This window comes from Vulpes lagopus, chromosome 24 (assembly GCF_018345385.1).
Source record: "Vulpes lagopus strain Blue_001 chromosome 24, ASM1834538v1, whole genome shotgun sequence".
NCBI classification, from domain to species: domain Eukaryota; kingdom Metazoa; phylum Chordata; class Mammalia; order Carnivora; family Canidae; genus Vulpes; species Vulpes lagopus.
This window is the reverse complement of record NC_054847.1, coordinates 24938337-24962415: the sequence shown is the minus strand read 5'-3', so window position 1 is coordinate 24962415 and position 24079 is coordinate 24938337. Positions and strand designations below refer to the sequence as shown.

The 24079-nt window shown below is 34.6% G+C and overlaps 1 protein-coding gene across 1 annotated transcript in view; it reads right to left on the bottom strand.

Annotated features, from left to right (window-relative positions):
* Positions 1–17785: 17785 nt before the first annotated feature.
* The window catches only part of KYNU (kynureninase), a 111138-nt gene continuing 104844 nt past the window's right edge, over positions 17786–24079 (bottom strand). Inside the window, exons 13-14 of the mRNA XM_041739268.1 lie at positions 21049–21279; positions 17786–19780 (exon numbers count right to left, since the gene is read on the bottom strand). Of these exons, the coding sequence (XP_041595202.1) occupies positions 19658–19780; positions 21049–21279 (354 nt within the window). The 3' untranslated portion in view covers positions 17786–19657. The remainder of the gene's footprint in view (positions 19781–21048; positions 21280–24079) is intronic.

Genomic DNA, 24079 nt, shown 5'->3' with positions numbered 1-24079 from the left:
TTTTTCTTTACAGCCCTTACCAAAACTCATTTAATATCTGCCATGTGTTTTACATTATGTCTGTCTCCCCTGGATTCTGAGCTCCTGCATCTGGGATGATGGTGCCTTTTTTGGCTTATCACTCTATTCCCTCAGCCTGCAAAGGACAGTGTTTGTAACCTGGGCTCAGTTAATATTTCTGAGGGATGAGTATGTAAATCAGATGCCATCAGATAATTTTTAGTTGAAATACTGTGATGAGGGTCCCGCACTTTTTCTGCTCTGGTTGCTGTCCTTCCCTCAGTGCTTTCAAGGAAACTGTAGAACTGTATTTTAAGATGAGGAGACCAAAGTCCAATAAATCTGTATCTATTATGCAGTTACTTAAATATCTTTCAAAATTATGTTCACTTTTCCCTTTAAGGAGGTAGAGTCTGGAAAACTTAGTTTAATTAAGACTATAGTAAGTAGGAGCACTGGGTGGCTCAGTGATTGAGCATCTGCCTTTGGCTCAGGTCGTGATCCTGGGGTCCTGGGATTGAGTCTCGCATCAGGTGCCCCAGGGAGCCTGCTTCTCCCTCTGCATGTGTCTCTGCCCCTCTCTCTCTCTGTCTCTCATGAATAACTAAATAAAATCTTAAAAAAAAAAAAAGACTATAGTAAGTAGTACAAAGAAGACAGTTGAAAAATAGTAAGACAAGGAAGTAGTAAGATGATCTAAGGACAGAAAATTAACTACTGAATATCACTAACCTGTGACAGAAGGTCTCATGCTAGAACCCCAGATTTCATAAACTACTTCTTTGTTTTTCTGAGAAACGAACCAGGTAAGGAGTATTTTAACTTAATTTACATTTGAGAAAATGCACGTACAGAGTTAACACTTGATGGGTTTACCACACACATTGTGAAAGGTGAATAATTAAAATAAATCAAATTATCTGTGTCCTACAAGAGAAGACAGATTATACATCTGCTAACCATGTGAACCCCAGAGCCAGAATGACAGTTTTGGATCCCAACTCTTCTACTTTCTAGCTTTTTGATCTTGGGAATATCACTGAAGCTCTCCTGCTTTATGTATAATATGAACACAGTAAATTATCTATCTCACAGAACTGTAAGAGATTCAATACAAAGTGTTGAGACAAATGTCCGGCACACATTTAGCAAACAGTTAACTATAGCTTTTATTGAGCCAGTATTTGCCATGATACCTGTTATATAAAACAATGATACTAACTAGAGAAACACTTGAAATTTTTAATATCTAAGAACTCAATTGAAATGATTAAAAAAGCAACAAAAATAACTCTTGGTTGCACAAGAGTTTATTTTCATTCATTCAACTTTAATTGTTTCAGATGTTCTCCACACCTCAGAGTTTGGTCATCAACCCTAAAATCATTCATTCATTCATTCATTTAATATGTTAAGCCTTGTGTTAAGCTTAAGGGATATGAAGACCAATCAGCCATGATTCAGTAGTTACAGGAATTAAATTACAAGACTGATACAAAAGCATTAATAAAGGTATTCCCAAGTGCATAAATATACTGTGGAAAAGGCTTGGCTTGGTAGAAAGGGTCAGGGAATCTTGCAGACAAAGTAAAATTCCTATTGATTTGTGAGAGTTAATTGAAATTAAAAATTAAAGTAAAAATTAATTTACAAGTTTGTATTTTAGAAATATTTCAGTTGTCTATTTCTACATGAAACATTATCCCAAATTTAGTGGCTTCAAACCATAAATTATGACTTCCATGTTTCTGCAGGTTGACTGAATAGTTCTTGCCCTCCACATTGTGGTGACTAAGATGTTAGGCTGACTAGAGGGTCCAATATGGCCTCACTGTTTGTCAGGTTTATGCTGACTTTTGTCTAGGAGCTCAACCATGGTTTTGCTATAGTCTTAGTTATCCTGGGTGGTTCCACGTGTCTGATTAGGCCTCTTCAGAAAATGGCAGTTAATTTAAAAAGGATTCCAAATGGCAAAAGCCAAGCTGCTGTTCTTTTAAGGCTCAGCCTTGAAAGTTGCCAAATGACATTTCTGATGCATTTTATAGATTAAAGAGTCTAGGATTCTCCAGATTCAATATGGAAATGGACCACACAAGAGTATCAATATCAGGATATATCATACTGAGACTAGGTATTAGAATCAATTCTCTGGTCCCCATAACTCAGGTCTCTTGCAAATGCAAAACACACTTACTTCTAAGACTTCTAAACTTACTCCATCATGGTCTCAGGCTAAAACCTAGGGTCTCATTATCCAAATCATGTCCTTATTTGGTTAATGCTCCTCAAATATGGTTCTTCTTCATCTAAAAACCTGTGAATTAAAGAGACACATACTCAACTCCACATACTCAACATAATACAGTGAGCCAGGTACAGAAAAACCACAACAGATATGCTCATTCTAAAAGGAGAGAGGAAATGATGTAGGAATCACTGGCCCATAACAATTCTCAGCTGGCATAGGCCACCAGTCCTCTATTAGGGCTCGGTTCTATTCCCCTGGAGTGGTCCTCTGTAGTTCTTGGCTTCACTTTCTGTTCTCTTGAATCTACATTCTGGGTCTTTACTTCTTTTTCATGAGAGATAGACCCTGCCTGAAGCTGAGTAGCTTTCTCAACCTCCTTCCTGTTTACATTAGTTATCTATGGCTGAGTTACAAATCACCTAAAAATGTAGTGGCTTGAACCTAAACATTTATTATCTTATAATTTCTGTGGCTCAGAAATTCAGTAACAGCTTAGCTGGCTCCTCCGAACCGGGGTTGCTTGCGCAACAGTGATCAGTGTGTTTACTGACGCTGCAGTCATCTCAAGGATGGAACAGGAGAGGCTCCTCTTCAACCTCACTCAAGGATTGTTGATAGAATTCAATACCTCATGAGCCATTGGACCAAAGGACTTCATTCCTTGTTGGCTGTTGGCCAGAAGCCTTCTAGTTCCCTGACACATGGTTCTCAGGGCAGGTAATGACATAGCATGTAACTTCCATCAAACTGAGCAAGAGAGAGAGCGCAGGATGGGGTAAGCAAAATAGAAACAGAGGGGTTTTTCTAGTCTTGTTTTGTTTTGTAACCTGATCTTTGTAGTGACATTTCATCACTTTTGCCATAATGTGGTCATTAAAAGCAAGCCACTAGGTTCAGGCAATACCCAAGAGGAGGAAATTACATAAGGGGTCATTGGGAGACGTCTTAAGAGCTGCCTGCACATTACCCACAACACTTTGGGACCCAATGGAACTATTTTCATTCTGAACTGTCTTTGTTTTGTTTTTTTCAGTCTGACTGATACAATTTTTTAGAAAGTATAGGGGTTTTTTTTTTAATCAAATTATAATGCACTCCAGTAAATAGAATTATATAATCTACTCCATTAGATAAAACACCCAAAGAGGTTACATTCTGTATTGGGCTAAGAGTTATAATGCTGTGAAAAACATTCTAAGATCTTAGAAATGATTTTGTCTAGCTGAGAGGTCTACAAAATCTCAACAAAAGGTTTAACTGCTGTACCTGGCATTGACCTTGAGCCTGAGATTAGGTTTAGTAGAGAGATTTGATATATACCACCTGGTTTAATTCTGAATATCTTCTTCAAAATGGAGAAGTCTGTAATTGAGAAACAATTTTATTTCCCAACCCTGGAAGTCCTGGTTTAAAAAATGTTTCAGCTATATTCAGATTGAAAATTGAACAGCAGTCCTTTCTTTAGTTCCTCTATCTCTGATTCTTATCATATGAAAAAAAATTCAAACTGCTAACACTTTTAATGTTCTGTCTGGAAACTTTAGCTAGATATACAGATTAATTAGATATTTTTTTTCCTACCTTTCATGTTACCTCATGGCAACCGCTTTGCCAAATGCCCTATCTCTGACTAAAATGGGTCACCTTTTCTCAAGGCTCCAAAGTCAATGTACTCTTGATACTTCCAACTTCTGTTAAGTCTTTTAAAACCCTTCCGACTCTGCTAGCTTCCTGGTCCTAAAGCCAATACCAGATGTTTTTCAGTTTTTGTTACATTAGCACCTCCCTACTAGCTACAGATTTTTGTTTCAATAATTTTTAAGGGTGTAAACTACCTACCTCAGAATGAGCCTTTTGAAACAGCAATAATTTATTTTTTTAGATTTTATTATTTATTCCTGAGAGACATAAAGAGAGAGGCAAAGACATAGGTAGGGAGAGAAACAGGCTCCCTCTGTGGAGACCAATGCGGGACTCAATCCCAGGACCCCAGGATCATGCCCTGAACCAAAGGCTGACGCTCAACCACTGAGCCACACAAACATCCCAACAATTTATTATTTTTCACAGCTCTGTGAGTTGGCTAGGTGACTCTTCTGCTTCATATGATATGAGCTAAAGTACTGGAACAAGGTAATACTCCAAAATGGTCTTACTCAGGAGACTGGTAATTGGTGCTACCTAGATGCTAGAGCTCAGCTTAAGCTGTTGGCTAGGGCTTCAGTTCACCTCCACGTAGAATTCTCCATAGGCTTCTTTGCTTTTCCACAGAGCATGGTAGCTGGCTTCAAAGAGAAACATTCAAAGTGGCAGAAGAGTGGAAGCTGAAAACCTCTTAAAATGAAACTTTGAAAGGTACATGTCACTTCTGCTACATGTTATTGATCAAAGCAAGTTACAGGACAAAGCCATTGCTTTCTCTGCCAGAAGCAAGGTCACAGGATCCCAAACACCAGGTGGCATGGCTCATTAAGGAACATCTTTGGCATCCAGCTCATGCAGAAATGTATTTCCAGTCAGTGTGGAGTGTGAATATGAAAGGGATGAGATATAAAGCAATCCAGGAGTCTAGGACCTATAGAAGTCTAGGAACTACCCTGGGCAAAAAATGTTTACAGCCCAAACTAAGGCATTTGTGAGTGGGTGGACAGAACACAGACACAGGGCCATTATGGAGGTCACCTGTGGATTGAGAGATTAGAGTAATTGAGAGAATCCTAGGATAAATTAAAAGTTTCTACTAGAGTAGTGTTAATACACTGGCCTCATTTAATGAATCGGAGGTGAGATAGCTTGACTGGATATTTAAACCAATGTAGATTTCTTATCTCTTGCTGTTCTGAATGCTCCCACTCTCTATTATTTAATGGTACCCATTCCTATGAATTGTTGTCTGTCCTACCAGCACTAATGAGACCCTGTAGTGAAGAGCATATTGAGCTACTACTTACTGTTCAATGTAAAAGACTGTCAATGACAATCTCCATTGCAATGAGCTCATATTCTCCTCAGCATCTGAACAACCAGAATCTGCTCTTCCCAACTCTATAGACAATGTATCATTATGTAATTCCACAAAGGTCTCAGAAATCTGCAATTCTCCTTTACTACTAAATCAAGAATTCAAAATGTCCTCCATCATTACAAAAGCAGGTTTAACTTGAGACAGAAACATTTGCTTCAACAGAACTCACTCACAAGAATATGTTGTACGCATATTTTATCTACCTGGAGCCCAAAGGAGGGAAACCAAGTCCCGACACTGAGGAACCTGAAAGAGACAAATAGATGGCTTCCTGCTACAACTGCAAGTCAGAAACGTACTGAGAGCCTCTCCTTCCCCCAAAGTAGGCCAAGAATTCTCTTTCCTGGCAAAGCTATGACCAGGTAATTCCTGGCCAGTACCTGAGCAGAGGTTTATGCCCTGAAGAACTGTATATATATTCTGGCCAACCAGAGCCATCACTAAACCTATCCCAGAGTTTTAAGTGGTCCCTAATACCATTTATGTGCCTGGAGACTACAATAGATAATCCATGATACTTAGGTGGGCAATTTCACATGCAAAACCCCTACCCAAAACACAGTTTGCCCAATTCACATATATTTCATTACAATTCCATACATGGCTCCAACCACTCCCTTCTTGCTGTCCAACGTACTCTAGAACTACAGAATCTTAAATTCTAACACTGACAGCCAGATCGTCAGTTTTATTACTTACAATAGTATATTGTAGGTTCTTCCCGAAGTAGGACCACATGATCATGCTAAGCAATGATATTCTGGTAAATGTTCAACAGCCACCAATCTGAGTATACTTCTAGTATGAATGTTAGTATATATTTTTATTTATAATAATGTGTAAGCTGAAGGTGGGAAAAACAAAGATGGAACTAACTCATCCTCAATGATATGGAACATTTTGCTAAAACATCATAGTTTTTGAATATTGAAAGGACATTCCTCAGTTTTTGGTTATTCACAATGTAGAACATACTGATATAATACACTGACAAATTTTGTCTGTATTATTTTCTCAAGTCTAGAAAAAAATACAACAATAAAACCAAAACCTGATTTGCAGTGTTTGCACCACTTCCCATGGTATAAATACTTGCCACCATGGCTAATTTCAACCTACCAATGTAATGTTTATTCATGAAAAATTGGAAAGAAACACCTATGCCATTATTGATATTTCTACTATTCAGAAATCAGACGCAAATAAAGTAAAAAATGTAGATAGCAGTAAAATGGGTAGGCAGTAATAAGTTTTGAATATTTATTACCATGCTTCTAAAAAAACTTTTTATTTTGGAATAAATATAGATGCACAAGAAGTTGCCAAGAGGCAACAGAGAGGTCTGGTGCCAAATCATCTACCTTCCTCCAACGTCAATATTTTGCATAATTATAGTACAATAAGAAACTGGAAAACTGACACTGACACAATCCATAGAGCCTATTCACATTTCATCAGTCATATATATATTCCTCTGTGTGTGTGTGTGTGTGTGTGTAGTTCTGTGCAATTTTATCGCATGTGTAGCATCACATAACTATCACAATAAGCAAGACGTAGGACTCCTCTATTATAAGGCTACCTCATATCTACCCTAGTTATTTCTCTTGTTATTTTTAATCCTTACCCCCATGGTAGCCACTAATCTGTTCTATCTATAAATTTGTTATTTCAAGAATGTTAAGAATTTTATATAAATTAGAACTTACAGTATGTAACTTTTTGAGACAGACTTATTTTACTCAGTATAATTAATTCCCTTGTGGCTCATCCAAGTTGCTGTAAGTATCAATAATTTATCTTCTTTTTTTTATTTTAAAGTAGTATTGCATGGTCTGAATGTACCACAGAATGCTTAAGCACTCATCCATTTATTTTTTTTTTATTTTTTTTATTTTTTTTAGCACTCATCCATTTAAAGACATTTGAGTGTTTACAGTTTTTATCTATTATGAATAAAGTGATGAATATTTGTATACATGTTTTAGCATTAAAATAAGTCTTCATTTTTCTGGTATACATTCCCCAAAGTGCCGTTACTGGATTGTGTTGTAAGCACATTTTTGGTTTTAGAAGAAACTGCTAAACTATTTTACAGAGTGCATATACCATTTTACATTATTACCAATGATGTATAGGTGATTTTATTTCTCTGCATCCTTACCAGAATTTGGCAGTAACACTATGTTTTTTTAATTTTTGCCATTCTGCACATATTTTTACATTAACAATGGCTACCCAATATACAGTGATTTTCAATACAGTGAACTTTTAAAAGTACCTACTGTATGCAGGATTCAATATTAAGAAATGATTCTTTATTAAATTCCTAAAAACTGTAAATAAAGTGAATTAAGTTTTCTTTATGATAAATATTTTAAAGGGAAAGCAGAAATGCATCATTTCAGTCTTACTAAGTCATAATTCTTTCCCTTTTTCCTGTATTATTACTATCTTTCTTCATTTTCTCTTTTGTAAAAAAATTATGATTTTAATTATGATTTTAATTATGATTTCAAAATCTTCCTAAGCTATACATAACAAAAAGCTAACTACAATATGAGTTGGATGAACAGAAGACTGTAAAGATCATTTTTTCTCTATTGTATAGTTTCCCTATATCCAAACTTAGTCCCTACTAGAAATGTTTTGAAATGCTATCATATATCTGGTAGTAATGACTGGATTAAGCTTTGTCCTTTGGATAACTTATTCTCTCTTTCAGTCATCACACACATATGTACAAACTCACTGGCTTTAATTTTTTTCAGAAGATTCAAAATTTCCAGGGTTATCTAGATTTGCAGAGATAAACAGGTCTCATTGTGATTCTTTCTTGAGTTTCTGATATTCAGAATAAAAATACTTCTGTATCTGCACTCGATGTATGGTGCTGTACATTGTCATCTGAGAGCTCTTTTCTTTTTCAGATTATGTATGTTAACTACATCAAGGGAAGAGCAGGTTTCTATTTATATGACACCATTCTTCCTCGACTTGCTCAAGCCTGGATTACAGTATGTTGTCTAGCTTCTCCAGAAATCTTCCTTTTTCATTTACAATAATAAAAATTCAATTTTTTGTCCACATGTTTAAAATGTTTTAAAGCTGCCATTCACTAACAGCCTTAGTTTAGTTACACACAAACTGTTTGAATGCCATCAGAACTTCTTAAGCTACAGCTTTCTCCCTAATTATGAGCCATACATTATTGTCTATATCATCTGTCAAATAAACAGCTTTTGTGCTTGCCAAAAGAATATCTGGAGGTGCTCTTATTTATATTGTATGTTGAAAATATAAATAAAAACACAAGCATGGTTTACTGCATGTTACAATTAATAAACCACCACAATCCAAACATTACCTGTTTTTCCCCCATATGACAGAGTTTCTTTAAACCACAGTTGATTTTTTTTTTTTTAATCTGCATCCTTAACCTCTACTAAGGGAGAAAAAGAATATTGTATATTAAACAGTGGGGACTTATGTTTAAAAAAAAAGTTGAGAATTTAGGATTTTTAATTTTTTTTTAAGATTTACTCATTTATTTTAGAGGGAGAGTATGGATGCAGTCAGTGGGGAGGGACAGAGGAAGACAGAGAATCCCAAGCAGACCCCCCACAGAACACAGAGTTGATGTGGGGCTGAGATCATGACCTGAACCAAAATCAGGAGTCAGATGCTTAATCTACTGAGCCTCCCGGGCACATCTAGGATTTTCTTAATATTAAATTGAAAATAAAGGGTGTACCTACTACCATAGGAGCATATCGAAAGCAGATATAGGGCTAATGTCCAGCAGAACAGAAGAAACACTAGCTTAAGTATTAATTAGCCTTCAGACAAACATTATCAGTTTGAAATCGATTTTGCTGTCTTCATTCCTATCAGCAAATGAGATTCCGATTTTCTAAAAGTCTATTTTAATTCCTATCTTAGACAGAATGTTTATATTCTGTTATAAGGGACACAAATTAGTCTTTCATGATTAAGCATAATTAATGAAATACTCTAGTTTAGGATTAGATAATAAGAGACATACCGTAGTAGGTAAATACAGCTTTCTTTCTTAAGTGACTATTCATCAATTTTTCGTTTATTTATTTATTTTTTTAATTTTAAGTTTTTAGATATGATTCTTCTTTCTTGACTGCTTTAAATGTACCACACAATGTGTTATGTTTTCTTTTTAATTTTTTATTAAAGTAATTCATGTTAATAGTTGGCAGTTACATCATGCTGCCAGGACTAGTAGTGTGTGCCACATATTATTTAAGTGAAATCATGTAGTTAGCCAGTTAATCTGTAGGACAGCCCTATGAGGTAGCACTATTATTATCTGGTGTTATAAACAGAAATGAAAGCATTGAACACTTAAATCACAGGATTACGTGAATGGTAGGTATACAGCCAATATTTGAACCTAGTAATTTGGTTTCAGAGGCTGTGAACTTCACACTTACAGTTCACTTTTTTGCATATTTCAACTTTTATGCCTAAAATAGTAGTCTTCTGATCCACCCACACCTACCTATAATTCTTGCAAAACAAGACCTGATGGCTTTCGACTACTTTAGCTATTTCTACTTATATTTAGCTCCATATTTTTAAATAATATGGGTTTATTGCTTTTCTGTATCTTCTGTATTTGCAGCTTTTTTTTCTACTGCAGAAATTGAGGCTTTAGTTCCTGTAGATCTCCTTCTCCCCATGCACACGAACTCATAGACGCAAATATACTTTCTCTTCACTCATCCTCCAAATATGGTACAATCATGATTTAGATTACAGCAATGCTCATTGTTTGTATGTTTACAATTGCATAAAGATTATTTACAGCTGGTGTTGTGTATGTATGCTAGAATAGGAGCATATGTTAAAAATATTGAGAATGTAGCATTTTTGTAATATTGAATTGAGACATAGAGGATATCTATTCTATTTAGCTTACTCTGATGTTTCTTTTATTTTATCATCTTATTTTTTATATAATTGCCTTCTTTAAATTTGCTCGATATTGTCTCAGTACTTTCAAATTAGTTCCGACAGAATTTAAAACTCTTCTCCAAATTCTGAACTATAACAAGTATTAGGTATTTCATCAGTTTGTGGGGAAGCGCTCTAAGCATTTGCTTTAGTCTGATGTGATTCCTCTTTATGGCTGATGGACCTATTCATGCTCATTTTGGGAATCTTGTTTTTTTTTTTTTTCTTTATTCCTTTTTGTGGCTCAGTTTTCTCAGTAAATACGGAGAAATAATACATGGAAAGAAAATATCCTAAGACCTTGCCTACCTGTAAATATATTTATCTTCACATTTAATTGATAATTAGTTTTGGAAATTGGAAATAATGTGTCATCCGAATCTGAAAAGCATCCTTCATTATTCTCTCTTTCACATTTGGTGATGAGAACCCCCCTATTATTATGATTGTTGGTATTTTAGCATAACTTAATTTTCTCTGTAAAGTTTTGGAGTATTCTTTTTATCCCCAGTGTCTTACGTTTTTCCTTGATGTGCTCTACGTGAAAAAAAAATAATTTACTATGTTTAATATTCAATGAGCATCTTTGTTCTGAAAGTCTATCTTTGTTTTGGGATGAGTTCTTGAAGAGTTTCTTCTTTTTACATAATTTCCTCTTTTTTATTCTATCTGTTCTCTTAAAGTACTCTTAAACAGGTGTTGACCTCTTGTATTGATCCTGTAATTGTATAATTTGTTTGTTCTACTTTTGAAATAGTTCCTCAGTTTCACATTCCAAAATTTCCTTTCAATTTTTGATATATTTTTAATTCTCAAAAGCTTTCCCTTGTTCTCTGCTTTCTTTAAGTACATAGTTTACTTGTTCCACAGTTTTTAAATTTTCTCCTCTAAGATATTAATTATAACTTTCCCCACTTTTTCCTCTTTCTTTTATTTTCCCATTGTATTATTTGTTTTCTGTTTGTTCTTTTGGATTCTATCCTGCATTTTAAATGTTATTGTCGAATATGTAGTGATACTTTGTGTTCATTCATTTTTAAAACTGGAACTCTAAAAACCAGGTGCAAGCATTTTGTGCAGGGGCAGAACTTTTTGATTGGTGGGCAGCATCATACTGCAATGAGACCCAATACAAGGATTTGTAGCCCTTATCATTCGGACTGGACAGTTTTCCCGGAGAGATATCTATAATCATATTTTCCGGCAGACTGGAGGAATGGTGGAAATGATCCTGAGTGCATTCATAATTTCTTAGGAGCCAAGTGGGGGAAGTGAATTAGGACTTTTATCATTTAGAATGCAAAATCTCGCTGAATCACTCCATTTTCAGTCAAATGGTTCATCCATCTCTTCAGCTGTCCTCATGTCCCTAAGCCGAGAATCACAGTAGCTCATCCTCTCTAGAAGTAAACTCTTGCCTTTGTGGGTGTGGGAAAAATGCAATCTTGTGATTGCACAGGCTGGAGGAAGGGATCTGGGGTCCAACAATGAATCTTACAGTCTTTCAACCACCTGTTTGCCATCTGGCCTTCAGAAATAACTGGTGCCTCCAATGACTTATCATTTCAACAGTTCTTTGACCTGAGTCAGACTGCTACTCTTTGATATCCTTCTCTGTCACACAAGGTATTATGTTTGAGGTTCTTGTTGAAGGTTTCCTATATTATCCAGACTTCAAAGTGTGTTGACACTTTCATGCATTCTGGTCTCTTATCATTGTGCGGGTCTTTCTATGTTTATGCCACTTATATTGATTTATCATTTTTTGAGTTAAATGTGTAATATTACCTAGAAATATGGATTAGAAATATAGAACAGTAATTTTGTTCCCTTAACTGATTATAATTTACCCAACTTTCCCAGAAGAAGTACTTGAAAACATTGAATTTTCTTATTGCCTTGTTTTTATATTTTTACACTTTATCTTTAAAGGATTTGGGATTTTCTAATAGACACTTGTCTATTATCACACAAGTACTTGCAGAAGTGCATAAACTGATTACAACGATGTGTCATCTCTGACTGAACTGAAAGCCATTCAAGGAAATATTCTAACTTCGACATGCTTTTCTTCAAATCTAAGTATTGTTGAGAGAAGGAAATATAAGAAAAAGATAACAAATACATTTAGGCTATAAAAATATATGTAGCAAGTTTGTTATGAAATTTTGTTAATATGGCCATCAATACAACCAAGTAACAGTTATAAAATAGCAATATTATTTAGAATTCAGTGAAAAATGTGACATTTGGAGTCAGTTACCAATTTCAAACAGTCTGGTTCTGTTGTTGCCTCCTAAAAAAAGACTGTCTGTGATTCTCTCTTTCTGTTCTTTTTTTTCCTCTTAATTGCCATTTTTTCCTAGACCAGCTGTAGCATCTATGTCCTGACTTTGATCCAACTACTTACTTTAACCCATAGAGAAAACGTCTCCCATAGACTCTTGCATATATCACTGCAATGTCTCCATTCTTGACAAGCTTGCTGTTTTAACACAATAGAATGCAAGGAGAGCTGCATAAAGTAAAGCTTTCACAAACTGGGGAAGAGAAAATTAAGACCTCTGTTTACTAAATACTGGCACAAAAATGCAGTTCTTTTCGCCTAAAGTAATATTGTAAATATATATGATTGGAATTTCAAGAGATACCTGTGAACTCATTGTGAGTTTGTCTTCTGTAAAGAGTCGTGCTTTAAAGTATTATTCTTATTTGATATATGACGGTGAATTCATTCTCAATGTTGGTTCTGGGTGGGGCACTGGAAGAGGTTTTTGAGGGCCTTTAAAAACAAAGGAAGGTGCAGTGTGAGAGTAAACTTAACATAACCAGTGGTGACCTCAAGGTAAAAATGGATAGCATTTAGACTTGTTATAACTGTACATTTCTCATTAATTACCTGCTTATTAGACACTAACCATATGTTCAATACAATGGTAAGTACTGAGGGGCATACGAAAACAAAATAAAAGAAAGAAAAAAAAAACAAAAAATCCCCACACAAAATATTAACCAAGTTATACTAAGGTAGGGAGAAAAGACATATACAAATATAATGTAAGATATAAGATTCCTTTCAAAATTTATCATAAGAAAATTACAGATAAATTATTTTTGACACATGGAGACAGAAGCGATTGTTTCCATCATAATTTGGGTGGAAAGCATTACATACATGATTTTGCTAAAATCATGACTTTTGAGTCGGGTATCTTGGATTCTTATCTAAGTAATCACAATTTATTGTTTCTTTGTAGATGTCAAATATTAACAAAAGCAGAGAGAATCTTAAAATTCTTTAGAATTATTAATATTGTCATACATTTTTCTCCTTTCCTTTCTTCCCATCCATCATTTCTTCCTGTGGTGTGGAGAATAATGACCCTCAAGAATGTTCGTATCTTAATACCCAGAAAATATGAATATTTTTCATTACATAGCAGAGAATTATGATTGCAGGTGGAATTGAGATTATTAATCTATTGACTTTAACAGAGAGATAATCCTGGATTATCTGGTTGTGCCCAATGTAATAACAAAAGCACTTGAAAGTAGAAGAGGGAGACAGAAGAGTTAGAGCCTATGTGATTATGAAAAAATGTATCAGAGCCATGCAACATTGCTGGCTTTGAAGATGAAGGAGATCAGAGCCAAGGAATATTGGCAACTTCTAGAAGCTGATAAAGGCAAGGAAATGGAATTTCCCCTAAAGCCTCCAGAAAGGAACCCTGCCAAAACCTTGAGTTTGGTCCAGTGAGACCTATCCTTACACTGTAACCTACAGAACTGTAAGATAATAAATGTGTGTTGATTTAAGCCACTCACTAAGTTTGTGGCAACTTGTTAGCATTCTTTTGGGGGGGAGAGAGGCCGCGGAATTTCAAAGCCAACTCCAAACTTTGTATCATCTCATTCCCATATACTGAGTATATCTATTTAGAAATATTAATATCTTCTTATATCCAAAGTACAGTTATTATAGCTAACAGGTTGAATAAAAATTCTTTCCCCATTAAAATGTCCTCAATTCTCTCAGCAGTGTACTTTTATTGATACTATACTGGTGCTATAACCATACCAAGAAGTCATGGCATTGCCTTTAAAACACAATAACTTAAGATGCCTGAACAGCTGAGTGGTTGAGCGTCTGCCTTTGGCTCAGGTCATGATTCTGGGGTTCAAGGACCAACTCCCACATGGAGCCTGCTTCTCCCTCTGCCTGTGTCTCTGCCTCTCTGTGTCTCTCATGAATAAAATATTAAAAAAAAAAAAAAGTAACTTAACTTACTATTCCTAGAGAGATGTAGTTTGTCTTTGAATCAAGATCCAAAGAAAGTCCACAAACTGTATTTGTTTATTATGTCTCTTTGGTCTCACTAGGAGAGAACAGTTCATCTCCCTCACTTCTCTCCTATTCATGTCCTTAATGTATTGGGAAACCCAATCAGCTGCCACGTAGAATGTCCCACATTTGCTTGTTTGTGGTGTCATTTAACTTGTTTCTATATGGCCCATAGTTTTTATAGACTGGAAAATAGCTCTAAAATTTATTGGATTTAGGTTTGTAAATCCTTAAGAATATTGCACAAGTGATACTGCCTATTTCACATGAGGGACACAGTTACTATCTATTTTTAGTGATACCAGTTTCATTCAGTGAGTTCAGATGGTGACAATCTGATGCTCCACTATGTAGTTTTTCATCAACTTTTCCCTTAATGTTTGGTCTTTGCCTGAATCAATTGCTATACTAAGAGTTGAAAATAATTATTGTCTAATACCATTATTCCTTCCTTACATATTAACGGTAATTTTCTGTAAAGAAATGTTTTTCCAAAGTGGAAGAACATACTTATAATATGCTACTCTATCTATGCTATCTATTTATCTGTAATTACATTATAATACATATATACTTATATCTTATATATAGATGTTATTTATATACTTATATATAGGTATATACACCTAGTGTGTGTGTGTGTATATATAGGTAATATGCACATATACTTACCCAGATTTTATCTATAGGCATGACCTCTATTGATATTTAAAGAAGGATAAACCAAAACATGAAAAAACACTATCACTAGTGGGAGGGAATAAAACGCAATCAGTAGAACAGAATCTAGACTTAGTATATCTTGCTTTGTAGATTTTAAATTTAAATTATCTAAGTATTTTACACAATTTTGAATTGTTTTAAAATTTAAAGAAAATATATAAAAAATGAAAAAAATTCCCAAGTACTAAACTTAACTATGAATGTGACTGGTGCTATAACCATATAAAGAAGAGTTATTACATTGCCTTCAAAACACAGTAATTTGACTTATTATTCCTAGTGAGATGTACTGTAAGGACATTAAAAAAAGAGCATCAAAAATTTAAAATGCTTTAATCATATTGTTCATAATATGTTGGTATTAGTTCTAAAACTATATGTACATATGATAATTGTAGTATATATTATGTAAAACCAGTCATTAATATTAGAACCAAGATTTTCTGCATAAGAGATGAAAATATAAAATTAAGTTAAATAAAAATCCTGCTGTCCTAAATTGAATTTAAAATATGAATGTGAAATACATAATTTCTTTAAAATATGTATTTCCTAACTCTGCCAACTGAAAATCCTGGAAACTATGATTAACTCAATTATAATGAGCACTCTTACTGTTAAGATTATGGTTTCTAAATATCATTTTCTCCCAAGAGGAACTGGATATTCTTAGAGAAATAAGTGATGTCAAGACTGAGGTAGGAAATATATGAAGTGAGCCTGCATCTTCTCACATGGAAAGCAATAAAAATATCAAGAAATAGTAAGGTAATATCAAAAGGACTCAGGAGCAATATTAATGAGTCAGAAATTAGAAGACTAGAGCATTAATAAAAATAATAATTAGGATAAACCAAAACACATCATAAATTCTTAAACTATTAGTTCATAATAATCCTCTTTATTATTTTGTTCTTTGAAAACATGCCTTGCTGAGATTAAAATATTACTAAAGGACGGAAAACAAATTTTATCTTTCGAAAACACATAATACAGATGCCAATGACCCACACAAGCATCAAACCCATCATCTCAGTCACAGGACACTCTAATTTGGGGATTTACAATCTTGTGCTTTGTGATATGATGCTTTCAGGGTGTTTGTAGATTTCTTTCTTAAGATGATGCAAAAATCCATTTACTTAAAAATCATGCTCTAGTAATTTGAATTTATGGGACAAAGAATAACACAATTGGAATGTAAACTGACATAGTTTTGACCTCAAAAATAAGTAGAAAGTTACCTAGCAGAAAATCATAATGACCTTGGCAAACTGGCAGAAGCAAAAATGAATACCTTTGGAAAGATATACTTTAACCCAGTTTCCAAAGAATTCCAAGAGGGTCAATAAAATGAGTGGTTTAAAGTTAAGAAGTACAGAAAAAAGTTAACAAATACAATACACAAAAGGAAACAAGCATTATTTGTGAAAACTGACAGAAACAAAACTGAAATTTATCATATACTGGATATAGAATATAAAAGGTTTATGGTTATTAACACTAGATGAAGGAATGCTATCTTAGATTGGGTTTCCTAGAAATAAAGCTTGAGACTGGGATATCTATTAATATGTTTTATTTAAAAAGGTTTATTTGAGAGAGGAGGGAGGAGCAGAGGGAGAGAATCTTCAAGCAGACTCCCTCTTGAGCTAGGAGCCCAACAGGGGGTTTGATTACACAACCCAACCCACATGATCATGACCTGAGCTGAAACCAAGAGTCTGACGCTTAACCCACTGAGCCACCCAAGTGCCCCTACATTAATATGTTGCATTGAAGGGATGCTCATCATAAAAATCTTTGGAGAATATGAGAAGGGAAAGAGCTGAGCAAGGGTAAAACTCAGATAAAATTCTAGTCTTTGCTCAATCCACAGATTAAGGATGATTTCTGAAGCCTAAACTGCAGTATGGGTGTGTATGTCTTCTTTTTGTTTCTTCTTCTACTTGTCTGGAAGTTATACATTCATTGTTATTTTAGTGGCTATTTTAGCTAGCATACATGACAAAGGCAATCAACAGCTACTATTGACAAGGATCAAGAGAACTCTTATTTCCTACTGGTTGGATTGGAAACTGGTACAACTTCTTTGGAGAAGAGTTTGATATTATATGGTGAAGTTGAACATGTCGTGTGTCCTGTGACCCAATATTTTCAGAGCTATATGTTGAGCAAACATTTGAACCTGTGTACCAAGAATGTTAATAGCAGCATTGTTGCCATACTAAAGATATTTGGAAAATTCAAGTGTTCATTAGTAATTGAATAAATGAATAACTCCAAAAATAAATAAATTAATCAATTGATAACTCCAATGATATGCTAGAACACTGAGCAGCAATGAAAATGGATAAAAATCTGTATGTAACAAACGGACGAATTTCAAAAACTTGATGTTAAGCAAAGGAAGGAGAATATATACAATCATTTACACAAAGTTCACACACAGGCAAGCTCACATATATATTTTTATGGGTACATACATAGATGTAAAATTTCAATAAAAGTAAGGGAATGATTAACACAGAATATGATTTGACGGTTAACTCTAGATTTGGGGAGGAAGGAGAGATGCAAACAAGGAGAAAGGGAATTTCTAACACTCTTTTCCTAACCTGCATGGTGAAGACGTAGTGCTGATTATTCTTTGAATAATTTGTGTACATGATTTTATATAATTTTAATGTGATTAGCATATTTTATTTTAAACTTTTTCTTAGCATATTTTAGAACTTAAACTTATAAACTAAACTGCATGTTCCCTGAGAGCTGAAACCATGTCTCTTTTGCTTATCTCTGTGAGATTCAAAATGATTTCTTCTACATGAAGTTGTATATGGATGAATTTTAGGGTTTTGAGAACTTTTCCTTCCACAAAGATGAGTTTTGGCAAAAGTTGGAGGGGGAAGCTTTGCTACAGCAGTTCTGTAACCAGTCAAATAAGTAAGATAACATCTGAATAGATCAGCACTATACATGGTACATGGTGTATTGAGTACTCAATACATATCACTAGGTGCTGGTATTGGTGTCAGTTCTGCATCTTTTGATTTAACTCTAGTGGTTGTCTAAGTTAATTTCATTCAAATTTATTTGTCATGGGCACTAATTATATTGTAGTAACTCTTTCGTGCTGCTCAGGTATATAAATGTAGACTCTTTTGCCATTTCATGAATAGTGGTTGTAACATCAACAGCTGAAAACCAGGGAAGTCCAACAGGGCTGAGTGTAACTGTAGCTTTTCCTCCTATGGAGGGAAAGGTCCATAGACTCACCTTAGAGGTTGAGAGATGAAACACTATTTGCTAATTCTCAGTTCCAAGTGTCTTGGAATGATTTGTTTTACTATTTTAGAGACAGGGTTAACATCTAAAGTTTTCTACTAGGGCAAGTCCCCATTAAAAAAATAAGAAATTATGATAACCAGATATAGGAACAGTGTAAAATGGATTAGGACCTAAAAGTTGGTGGAGAAATAAATTTAACGAGTTTTAATCAACATTTGTTGTAATGAGATAAAATGAATAAATAGCAGAGCACAGATAAATAATTTATGACTCTTCTGCTTTTGCTACATCTACGATTTTTTTAAAAATCATCTATTCATTGTGAGAAGTATGCTAATATCAGTGATGGTAACATGAAAGAATGGTCAATAGCAATTGTAAGAACTATTGATTGAGAATTTTAAAAGAATTCTTTCACATATTTTAAAATGATAAAAATGTATATATTAAGATCAATAAAATAAGACATAAACATATATAAATTCTAATCTCTGATATTAGATATATTTCTTAGTGTGGACTCTGGCCAAACATTTGAAAGCTACTGCCCTAGAAAATGTATTTTCTCTTCCTTGGATTAGAGTTGGATGGAATATTGCAAAATCATACATATATCAGGCTGTGAAATTACAGTGACTATAAGAAACTCTTTGGTAAATTAAATCTAAAGCAACATTTCTAAAATTGACACAAAAAATTGCACATATATTATGAAGTTGTCAATCAAATTATAAATTAAATCAACATAAAACATTCACTGACCATGAAATGTGACAGCTAGCTAAGACTGTGTAAATAATACTTGGACCAGTGAAAACTTTGATCCACCAGCACGGAGAAATTAGACAGACATGTGGACTCCTCAGAATCACAGACTCTTGGAAAAAATACATCATATTTTTCTGTAAAATATATAATTCATTGCCAGTTACATGTGATGGGTTTTGAAAAACTTCCAATTATTAAAATTTGAAAATAATAATAAAATAACCATAGAAGGTTTCAATATCACTTGCTTAAGCTGTTCTAGAAAACACTGCTATTTGGTTTCTGCAGAGTCAAGTGTAGAAGTGAGCAGATTGATAAATTTATAAACATCATGAAAAGAGTTGTAGAGAGGAACTGGAGCCACTCGGATGCCATTTGGTTCTCGCTTGTCACACTATGGGCGGGGAAGAGGGTGGAAATAAAGCCACAATACTGTTAAAATTAATTATTCACATAATGAAAAATATACATTTAAGATAAACTTACATAAAGCAATCATACTGATTTCCCTAAAACTTAATACGTAAGCCTTTTTTTTTTTTTTTAACTTGTCATGGATATAATTTATCAGTGGGGAGATTGGAATGACTGGAACCCTTGGGCACATTTAAATGAATGAGAACTTCACTGAGATCTGGAGAGTTTTAGCCAATTATCTTTACATTTGATCCTTTAATGTATAATGTAATAAGGAGTTGGCTGTATCCTTGGAATGTCATGAAATAGACCCAGATAATTTGGTCTAGCCTGAAGATCACTATGGCTAATCCTTAAGAAACGCCTACTATGAGTTAGAGAGTGCAGTAAATGGTTTATGTGTAACTAGACCATTTAACTCTCATAATCACTTTTGGAGGGAAATATTTTTGTTCCCAAAATCCAGATGCAAAAACTCACACCAAAAGACATGAACTATCTTTCCCAGGAGTTCATAGCTTACAAATGGTAGAACTTGATTTGGAACACTAATATACGGATTTGTGCCTCTGGAATCTGAGATAACTCTTCTCAGGTGTGAGAAGCAAATCCTAAATTACAGTCACTGGAAGTAGATACATGACCACCATTTTTCCTGAAATGACCTGATTAACACTTATTTTCTTCAAGAGATTAAACAGATCACTTAGGCCCAAGGGTTAAAAAATATATATACATACACATATATATTCCATACAATGTTAACATCCCTGAGATGTGTCTACAGTTCTTTTTTGACTAAAATGACAAGGTTGAAAATGACTTGGTTCAAACAACTAATAAGACTGACTTCTTTACTTCCTCTCCATTATGTTATGTTCTTTAATTTTGTTTATTCAATAAACATACATATTTGGGCTTTCACTAGTAAAAACTAGTGAAAACATGTCCTAATTGATTTTGATGAAACAATTTTTTTTCTGCTCAAGCTGTAATGACAAGAATGAATAAATTATGAGAGCCTGATTCCTAAATTCAAAATTTGTGGTTTCTTCTTTTTTGTCAGAAATGACAGATCTCTATGCCTTCAATTAACACGGTGATGATTATCTAGTTGGCACTTAATCTATCCTCACTAACTGCCCCATGTGAAATAACGTGCAATTAGCCAAAGAACCCAAATTTTACCCCCAACATGCAACCCAGAGAGAAAACTAGGTAGAGCAAAGCAAGAGATATACTTACAACCACTCCTCGTTTTTCTAGTTCTTGGAATACATATTTCATTGGAACAGAAAATGTGAGTGTAAGCTGGCAGCCACGCTCCTCTATGCAGGATGGAGTAATTATGTTCACAAACGGTTTCTTGGTATCTGCTGTATCTTTGTTATAGTAATGCTTGATCAAGTATTCCAGATAGCCGGTTAGCAAAATAGATTTTCTCCTCAATGCTTTCATAGTTGCTTGCTTAAAGATCTACAGAATGGGAAACAATCAGATTAACAGTGTCTCGTTGATTTACAAAGAAGCAGAAATTGACTGAAAATCATGTTAAAAAAGGAAATGCCCGATTTTGATCTTTCCAAAAACATCCCATTTTAGGTAATCCTTTGTAAAAACATGTCCTCTTTTAAATGCTTGGCTATTAGAAGCCATATGCAAAGTTTCCATACAGAAAAAAAAAAAAAAAAAAAAACAGCCTTTACAAATGTCATTTAAACAACACTTGCAAAAGAAGAAAAAAATGTTAGTATAACATTCCTTTGGAATTTTTTTAAATTGGCTTAGTATAATTAATATAAGTAAGGCATATCTTGACAAATGCACTTAAAGATCATGAAATGCAAAGCTTTTCCTCACAACCATTCTAATATAACCATAATCAAGAGGACTTTTCTATTCTGATATAGTTTTTGGTCCACACAAAAGTATAAGAGCTAGCTACTCGTGTAAATATAAAAGGCAGTGTTACCACAATTATTTATACTTGTTTTGCCAGTTCCTGAATCTTCCCAGTAACAATAAGCAAAGAAGCAGTTAAGTAACAAAATGAAGTTTTGTCAGACAGGGAAGCAAGTAATGTTATATAACATATATGTTAGTCCCGGGGCAGTTAGGCTTGTGTGTGTGTGTGTGTGTGTGTGTGTGTGTGTGTGTGTGTGTGTTTCTCTCTCTCTCTCTCTCTCTCTCTCTCTCTCCCTCCCCCTCCCCCTCTCTCTTTAGCTTTCCTTCTTCTTTCATCATCTTTTCTCCCTGCTAAACTCTCCCACTGGTGTGAAAATACTGCCATTTGCTGCCTGAGGTGTCGTATATTAAGATGAGTGACAAGTGCACACAATAACTGGTGTTGGAACATTAGAGGTCAACACAGACATGCTTTTCTAGCTTATCTCTTAAGGTCAAGTAGAGTTTAAAAATATATCCTACATATAAGAACTGAATGAACTGCAAACAGAGCATGGTGCTCTGGCGTGTCACTTAATATCCCTTTTCTGTATCGCGTTATGCCACAGAGCAAAGATAGGGTCATTCAGTGACATCTAGACTTGATGAAGCTTGTTATTTCTGTATATACATGTGGCACATGTGAACAGGCATTCTAATAGAACTCAAACCGTGTGGGCAAAGATTTTGACCTATCTTGCATGGAAGCTATGGCTTTGGCTGAAGGAGATCAACAGATTGGTATTGAAGGTAAGGATACCCCAGGAAGACCAGAGGGACAGGCTAGGATGGTATCTTTCTCTCTCCTCCACCAGACATCACTGATTAGGGAAGAGATTGGGCGCAACTGGAGTTGGATGTCTGTTTCAGAAGGTATCTGAGATGGGCGGTACCAGCAGGTAACCCTAGTTACTCAGGTAACCCCAGGTACATTGAGTTTGATGGGAACCATCTCCTCAATGGCCTGTGTAAACTAAAATGTAAGTAGAGCTAGCACAAGGTGGACTCAAGGGAACCCTGCCCACTTTTGGATCAAGAGATCCTGGATGGAGAATCAATTCTCAGAAAGGGCAGCAAGAGGGAGAGAGCAAAGCATGACCCCACCAGCGGTTTGGTTGTCAGGATAGGAATAAAAGGAGAGGAAATCTTTCCAATCTTCTCTTTGGAGATTAATAGTAATTCAAGGAATATTTAATTTATAAATAATTCTGAAACATATTCTGCTTCTGCTATAAGCCCCGTGAGATGCAGGTAAGAGCAACGTGTGAAGTACTCCTTCTAATGATATTTCATTTGTATTCACAGGTTAGTAAGACTTTGGGGAATATTACTTAAGCTTACAGGTTTTTTAAAGGAGATTTCGTTCTTGCAGGTTTCTCTGATAACTAGAAACTGATTTTTTTATGACAAATAGTCTCAATTTTAACATACTGTTACTCTTTGATAATAAAATAACTTTTAAATATGAATCCATTTTCCATCATTAAACCACAGAAAGGGCAGCTGCATTGTGAGGCGCTCAAAATCTTGTCAGAGGGTATGAAGGTCTCTTCTGAGGACTCACATGGAAATATTAAGAGGGGATAATGGGAGTTAACGGGCGAATAGAAAAAAAAAATTCTTTTCTTTTTGGCTTCTCATTATTTCTATGCTTTCAATATTGAGAAAGAATATTTTTTTTAAATTAGAAAAAATGAAAGCTGTTTGAAAATATTCAGCTTATAACAATTTTTGGCAGAGTTTCAACTACGTGGGTTATTTTTCTTACTGAGCAAAATGAATACAAAGCTAGAAAAGTTAGGGAAGTTTAAATGGGAAAAATAAGTATACTACAATGTTTCGATTGTTGCATTTTTTCTCTTAAATTCTTAAAATTGGCTGCCTAATAACTTTCTGAGAAAACACATAGTACATTTTTTCCTCCTTGCCGTATATTTTAATTGAATGTTCTAATTTTGTATCTTGGAGCTATTTATTTCATTATAAATTCATATACTGAAAAAAATCTAAACATTATCTACCTATTGCTGCATACAAGTCTGACCCTTCAAAATACAATAGATGTATTTTTTAATTTCAAGTTAGTAGTTGGCAGATTGAGATTTCTGAAGGAATTTGGTGTAAGTATATTCATTTTAAAAATGAGACAAATGAGGGACACCTGGGTGGCTCAGTGACTGGGCGTCTGCCTTTGGAGCAGGTCAGGATCCCAGGGTCCTGGGATCAAGTCCTGCATCAGGTACCCACAGGGAGCCTGCTTCTCCCTCTGCCTATGTCTCTGCCTCTCTCTGTGTCTCTCTTGTGAATAAATAAAATCTTTTAAAAAATGAGA